This window comes from Lissotriton helveticus, chromosome 3_1 (assembly GCF_964261635.1).
Source record: "Lissotriton helveticus chromosome 3_1, aLisHel1.1, whole genome shotgun sequence".
Classification (NCBI taxonomy): Eukaryota; Metazoa; Chordata; class Amphibia; order Caudata; family Salamandridae; genus Lissotriton; species Lissotriton helveticus.
In genome coordinates this window covers 1342053106-1342060629 of record NC_136061.1, presented here as the reverse complement: position 1 = coordinate 1342060629, position 7524 = coordinate 1342053106, and the positions used below count along the sequence as shown (strand labels likewise).

Genomic DNA, 7524 nt, shown 5'->3' with positions numbered 1-7524 from the left:
GGTATGAGCCGCTTCGCTGCTTTTGCCCTGCCGGCCCTCCGCCTCTGCAGTTTGACACATCAGCACGCTGATGCCTCAGCCACCGCTCCCAGCACCTTGCTGCTTGCCGACAATACTCCGCTCCAATCTTCAGCCTCCTCAGGTGCACACTACAGGTGAGCGTGCCTTACCCTGCCGCATGGAGCCTTTGCCCTGTGTTTCTTACAAGGCTCCGCGTTGGAAAAGCTTTCTCAATGCTTTCCCCCCATTTTTTCGATTATAACTTCAGTCCATACTATCTTTTTGTTTTCTGCCGCGTACAGTGCTCCAACTTCTCGACCCTTACAAAGAAAAGATAGAGGGTAGGTGAACGCCGTGGGAGCTCTTCACACACACGTCCAGCTAGTGGAGGCCATCTTGCCTCCATCTCCAGATGCTTGTGGTCTGTGTGTTAGGAGGATTCCACGCTTTGACTGAAAACATATGGTTGAACAACCTGGTCTAGCAACGAACAGCTGGAACTTTACTACTCTATAATGCCAATGGCTAATCGGACCGGGAACATTTGGGGTCCTCTGAAATCATATTTGCTAACTCAAGAAGCTAGACACCTGAACCGGGGGCGGACGAAATAGGCCCGTGGAAACATGGTGGGGCAAGAAGTGGAAGCTTGATCTTCAATAGCACTGTGAACATGTATTGTAGGAAGGACACGCAGTTTGATAATAAACTGGGTCTGTGTGATAAATAAAGACTACAGCATGCTTTTTGGAAACATCACTATCCTGAAATGGCGACTAAAGGTATGGTATGCCGATTGTATCTTCCTTTTTTCGCGTTTTTGTTATCTACATGTAAAAGATATTTGCTTTTAAGACATTAGGTACTTAATGTTAGGATATTATAGTTTAACAAAATTACTAAATATAAAATAAAATATGATTAATAAGTGATGTTTAGCATGGTTTAGAGTTGCCTGGAACTGCACAAAATATAAAGCACGTGGGGGAGAAATGCCCATGAATATTCGATATGTAGCAGTGCACTGTGAATACGATCTAAACATGTAGAATATAAATAGGGGTGGGCACATAGGTTCCATGAGTTCTCTAAATGAAGTGTAAAATATAAAACATGGGGGTGAGTAGTGTATGGGAGCATTTTTAATGTAAGAATTTGGAGATGTTGGGTACAGCAGAGTCCTGGGGTATCCCTGAATATGGTATATAACAGAAGGCAGAGGTGAGTGAGAAGAGTCCAGAAGTGGCTATGCTTACTAATAATATGAAGCCGATGGATGAGCAGGTTTAAGGTCTGTCCGTGCAAGTAAAAAACACAAAGAAACTGAAATTGATGAAAGTTGTATTGGTGTCACTCCTCCCCGAGTTACGCCCCCACTCTCTAACCCCTCATTAAGCAGAATGGGCACTGCTGTGGCGAGAGAAGCCCTGTCAGTGCGCGCCCCCATCCTCCTCCCCTTGCCTCCCTGGAGACTGTTATTAATGCAATGATTAAACATTTATTGGCGGTAGCACCTGGTTTCTTCCCCAACGCACTCCCACGAGACTCTCTATTCAGACACCCACAGAAAGGGAGGCAAAGAGAGAGGGAGAGGGGAGAGGGGAGAGACGACCATCTGATCACGTCAGACCGGCAGAGGCAGCCAGCAGGGTAACGTCCGTTACGGACTGAGAAGATCCCTAACGGGGCCCGATACCAGCGGGTCCGCCAGCTCAGGAGGACGGGCGCTGCCGAGTCGGTGCCGCCATGCTGCGATACCTGCTGAAGAGTCTGCTGCAGATTAATCTGTTCGCGGACTCATTGAACGCGGAAAACTCAAATTCTACCCATCTCCTCTACAATCAGAATTCCACTTTCTCCGCTTTCGAAGACAGCGTAATTGACTTCGGCAATATGACAAACTTCAACGGTAAGAGTTTGAAATAAAAGCCTCAGGCATAACTAACGAGATGGGAGGGGACCGGGGTCGAAATTTGAACGATAGGAAAAATGTATCTCTATTACAACAGGCGGAGGAGTGACTGACTACCGGGCAGACAGACTGAAGGGTGAATGATGATAGATGCACGTTTACCCGTTTACGGATTATGTATGTTTACAACGCTACATTTCAATAACTCTGTTCAGGGTCTTTTTCCTTGCTACACTTCTGACATTGTGCACGTGGTATTTCTAGCGTAACAAGCTCTTATTAAAGTAATATAATCATAACGTAACTTCTGTTTGCACCTTTTCTCTTCTGAAATTGCTGGATTTCGAACAATGGAGTGTAGAATGAGAGGAGTATACACGACTGTAACTACACTTCATCCTAACGCTCTGCAGAGTCTCCGTCTCTAGTGCTCTCTGTCTGACTCGGAACTCTCCCCGGTGTTCAGTCTACCCTACGCCTTCCCGCAGTCATTCAAGATGAAACGCTCTTTCCTTCCCCAGTGTTTTTGCAATCCCAGCCTGCATGGGGGGTTTGTGAGCAGTTGGTCTCCAGAATTTGACCCGGGAGCTCTTTCAGCCTCATTCATCAACGGGCCGTTTTGCGAGCCCCTAATAGCGATTTATAGCGAATCGCTATTAAGGACTCGCAAAACGGTATTCATGTAGGAATTGCTAAATAAATAGCGATTCCTACACATTCCTTATTTGCGAGTAGCAAATTGCTACTCGCAAATAAAGAATAACTCCCCATTCATTCCTATGGGCCAAAAGGCCCATAGGAATGAATGGGGAGTATTCCTTATTTGCGATTAGCAATTTGCTACTCGCAAATAAGATAGCGATTTAAAGGGTGCCAGGGGTGTCCAAAGGACACCATGTAGCACCCCTTAAATGCAAATTGTAACTGGTGTTGCGCACAAACATGTCCAAAGGACATGTGTGTGTGCAACATGCAACTTTGAAAAATGCTTTTAAAAGCATTTTTCTAAGTTTTTGCTATTTACCGAGAGGTCTGACCTCTCGGTAAATAGCGGCCCGAAATTGCGAATTAGCAATTTAAAAATGGTTGATGAATTGCATTTAAGGAATCTCAAATAGAGATTCCTTAAATGTAATTCCTCGCAATTTAGCGAATTAGCAATTACCGATTTTTGCATTTGGGATGATGAATCCCAAATGCAAAAATTGCGCTCGCAATGGGCCAGATTCTCAGAATCTGGCCCTTTGCGAGCGCAATTCGGCGTGATGAATCAGGCTGCTAGTCCTCTAGTATATGGCCCCAAAAAGGTGCTGTGCAGGCATGCATTAAGCTGCGGGCATAGAACCTGCTACGGATATGCGAGTGCTTAATTTGTAGAAAAATAAGCGTTGGAGTTTAAAGCTCTGTGGAAGCCCGTGGACCGGCACCGACGCGCCACATACCGAGGTTGCATAGAGGTAGATTCATGAAAGAAAAATCGGCTCGCAAAGGGACAGATTCTCAGAATCTGGCCCTTTGCGAGCGCAATTTTTGCATTTGGGATTCATCATTCCAAATGCAAAAATCGCTAATAGCGAAATCGCATAATTGCGAGGAATTGCATTTAAGGAATCTCTATTTGAGATTCCTTAAATGCAATTCATTAACCAATTTTTTTTTGCGAATTCGCTATTACTGGCCGCTATTTACCACAAATTGTAACTTCGTGGTAAATAGCGAAAACTTAGAAAAATGCTCTTCAGTGCATTTTTCTAAGTTGCATGTTACACACACACCTGTCCTTTGGACATGTGTGTGTGCAACACGTGTACATTTTCATTTCAGGGGTGCTACAGGGTGTCCTTTGGACACCCCTGCACCCTTGAAGTCGCATCCTTATTTGAGGAAGATGTAGGAATCGCAATATTTTTTGCAATTCCTACATGAATCCCGTTTTGCAAGTCCTTAATAGCGATTCCTTATGAATCACTATTACAGACTCGCAAAACGGGACTTTGAGGAATCTAGCTGATAGTCTGAAATCTACATCATGCCTCTTTAATCCACTTTCACTACCAGACACCTTCCACCTCTTTATCTCACTGTTGCAGTTTCTTGCTTTCACTTTTTTTCACTTTTTTTCCTTTGCTAAACTTTGTTGTCTTTCTTTTCCTCAAATTTTGTGTGTTTCTCCTTCTCTTACTTTCTGGAAATGTAAAATGAGGAAAAATGAGTGCCGGTTCCCAAAAACGAACCGGAAACCACTTGCTCAAATTAAGCACTTCATGTGAACCTTATCTCTTTAGAGTTTAGACTTTGAATCCCAAACTATTAACGGTTGCGTGAGGGAGGGGTGGGGCTGGGCGGAAGTAGAGGGTACTGTGCTGGATCTCTTCAGGGTCTCTCTAGTATTTCACTCCGAGGCTCTCTGTGGTCCCACATAGGTGTGTGCATGGTCTGGTCTGCCTTCATACTTGGAACTCAGTGTCTGCTTGGGTTAGAAGGAAGGTCTGTGCAAGGTCTTTCCAGGTTTGTCCAGTATTTAGCTAACGTTTTTGGATCCCGAGCACTGACGTGCCTGGTATAGATTTTTAATGAAAGGTCTGCCTCCAGGTTTAATCCTTTAAGGGCGGGTGTATGCATGATCGTGGTACAAACTATTCAATCCTTGAAGACTGGTGTCAGCATATGTAGAGCTTTTGATGGTTTGGGCAGAGGCTCAAATTGTCTGTGCTTGGCATTTCAAATTGGATATATCTGTGGTCCTGCAACGTTTCGCTGTATGATCATGCAGGCTCTCTGGAGGGTCAGTACAGGATATATCTTCCTTATCTGAAGCCAGTGCTCCAGGGGCATGCGCGCAGTCTTTGCATAGGTTGCAAATTGTTGCTGCATGGTTAGTACAGGGTCCCACTTAATCTTTTAATTGAGCTTTAACCGCATGCGCGGCGTTTTTAAAAAAGCCGCGTTACATGACGAGCTCAGCTCGTCATCAGCGTACGAGCGCCGTAGCTCATGACGAGCTGAGCTCGTCATAAGCATCGAAGGGGTTAAAGCGTCTTTTTTTTTGCAGGGATTTGTTCAGTGTCTCTGCCGAGATAGGGCAGTGCCCATCTTCAGTATTTAAAATCAGAGATCCTAGTGTGCATAGTAGGGTCTGTGCATGGTCTCTTCATGATTTCTGCAAGGTATGTGCAGCGCTTCATTGTGATGTTTGTTTGGTCCCACTTCAGTAGTCAAACTTGAAGATCTCTATTTTTGTGCTATGGCTTTTCAGTGCTTCTGTAGCACCCCTTTGGCTATTTCGACTTGGAGTTCTCCATGATTTTGCAGAATGGACTATTTGTAAGCTAGTCGGGCGGGACAATACGTTCAATGACAACTGACTATTTTATAGCGTGCAAAAGGCCGCTTTAATGAAACAGGTGCACAAAGATCCAAAACCTTGGCTCTAAAGGCCTTGCATACTAAAACAATCTGTCCTCACAATCATTTTGTAACTATCCAAAAGTCCTGCCTCTCCCATACCATAAACAACCCTTTTCAAACAAAACTAACCGAAATCCAAACACAACTCTCGTCATTCAACTCTGCATCACAGCCTCATGCCTAACCCAACTATTGTCATCTTGTTCCATTGCTGCAACCCCCCCTCTTTTCCTCCCCTGAAATCTGAACTGGGTTTGAACCTGACCAGCGTTTTGTTGCAATAACTTCAAAACATATCTAAACCTTCCAATGCACCTGCTCATAAAGAGTGACAGCAATAAACAGGAAACATTACACCTAATGTACCTGCCTTTTTAAATTAAAAACAGTGAAGGTGGGTAATAAACCTCCTAAACTCACCCTACCAGCCCAAGTGCCTGTTAATTTAAAATGGCACCCGGCAGACATTAAGCCTGTCCCTAAACTCCTCACTAACCCTGCCCAAGCAACACCCAACTAATCACGACTGCACCATGCCCTTGGACCCTACCATCTGCCCGAAGGTCCATTGGGTGGAGGAGGGCCTTCTGCCCATCCCCGAAAACACAATTCTTTCTCACAGACAGAAATGTAAAGCAAAATGGCGTGTGTTGAACCTTGGTTTCCAATGAGCGTATGCTATTTATAACTGCCAGATACTTATTGGTGGCCCTCACGCTACACCTGTCAAAGGAAGGACGCATCACAGTGTTTTTTCAGGCTCCCCAAATAAACCACACTATCCTCTAGACAGCCTTGGAAAGAGGGGTGGTAGTACATTGTTTCATCTTTGTTGGTGTCTCTTCAGACACTTACAGCTGCTGCTCGCATTGTAACATCTTTTTTCATCATGCTGGTTTTCGAAGGAGCATTAATAGGGCTTTTAGTTTTGTTTTCAAGATTTCATAATGGGCTCAAAACTAGCATGAAAAGTACTGTTGGCTAAAATGGTAGGATTGGCTGAAGGTGTAAATCATGACATGGCCCCACTTGTCAGCTTTATTTGAACGTTTTACAAAGTCGTATACTCCTATTCCATAAACTGCTTGTTTCACACTTAGAAACAAAAGTAAATATTCAAATGTTTTTTGAGGGTTCACTCTCTTTCACATCATGTATTAAAACAAGCACTGGCAATGCAAATCATTTTGCTTTTTGTGTGCTGCAAAGTTTTATACTGAGCTTCACAACACAATAAAGGTTACCAGTGGACAGCATCAGCACAGCATCCCTAACACAAAGATGTAGTAATGGATAGGTTGGAGCAACATAATGACCATCATATGATTCTCTCAGGCATACAGGACAGGACAACACAGTTAGCAGAAGAGGGAGCGAGAGGAGTTAAAAGACTTGTACTCTCTCTGTAAAGAGACATAAACATACAATAAATACAAAACTCTTGGAATAAATAGCCAAATCTCATATGGAATTACCATACATTTATGTACTTATATAGGAAGACAAACCTTCACCTTTCTAGTGTGCTATGCTTCAGTAGTGGGTTGCATATCTAGTACTGGGAAGCACTTGAAAGTTCTAAAGTTCTAATGTTTACTGATTGTTCAGTCTCCTAGTTTTGGGTTACCTAGTTTGGGTGAGGTGATGTCTCTCAAAATGATATTTATTTTCTACCTTTGTTAAACTGTTAGTCCTATATTGAAATTGTGTGTGGGTAAGCTACAAGTATTTGTGTAGGGTCTGCCTACAACAATATTAAAAAACAGAGGGTTGATCAAGCAACCCTTATTTTTCAATCAAAATGTATCAGAGCTCGCATACTGCCCCTACTGGGTAAGGCTCCTTCCTCTGGACTAAGGGTATCTAAAATCAAAGAAACATTCCCTGGTTAAAAAGGCATTTTTTATAAGTACATTCAATATAGCTTTTGATTTTTCATAAGATGGGGCAACAGCAGTAGAAACATCTTTTCTACATGAAACTTGGGCAGAAACAGATTCCCTCCTGCATACGATGGAAACAGTTTAGACAGCAGTAGTGAACTCTCTCTGTCACAGGACAGGTACAAATCGAGCAGCAGCCGTGCAAACTTTGCTTTCACACCGAACAAGGAACAGCATTGCAGTAGCAAAGCAAGCTTGCCTCTCACAGAACACAGCACACGCAATCCTCAATTTCCTGCAGAACATATCAAACAGGACAGA

At 43.6% G+C, this 7524-nt stretch overlaps 1 protein-coding gene across 1 annotated transcript in view; it reads left to right on the top strand.

Annotated features, from left to right (window-relative positions):
- The first annotated feature begins 1549 nt into the window (after nt 1-1549).
- Nucleotides 1550-7524, top strand: part of LOC144824966 (roundabout homolog 2-like) — a 1188518-nt gene continuing 1182543 nt past the window's right edge. Inside the window, exon 1 of the mRNA XM_078683904.1 lies at nt 1550-1909. Within this exon, the coding sequence (XP_078540030.1) occupies nt 1747-1909 (163 nt within the window). The 5' untranslated portion in view covers nt 1550-1746. The remainder of the gene's footprint in view (nt 1910-7524) is intronic.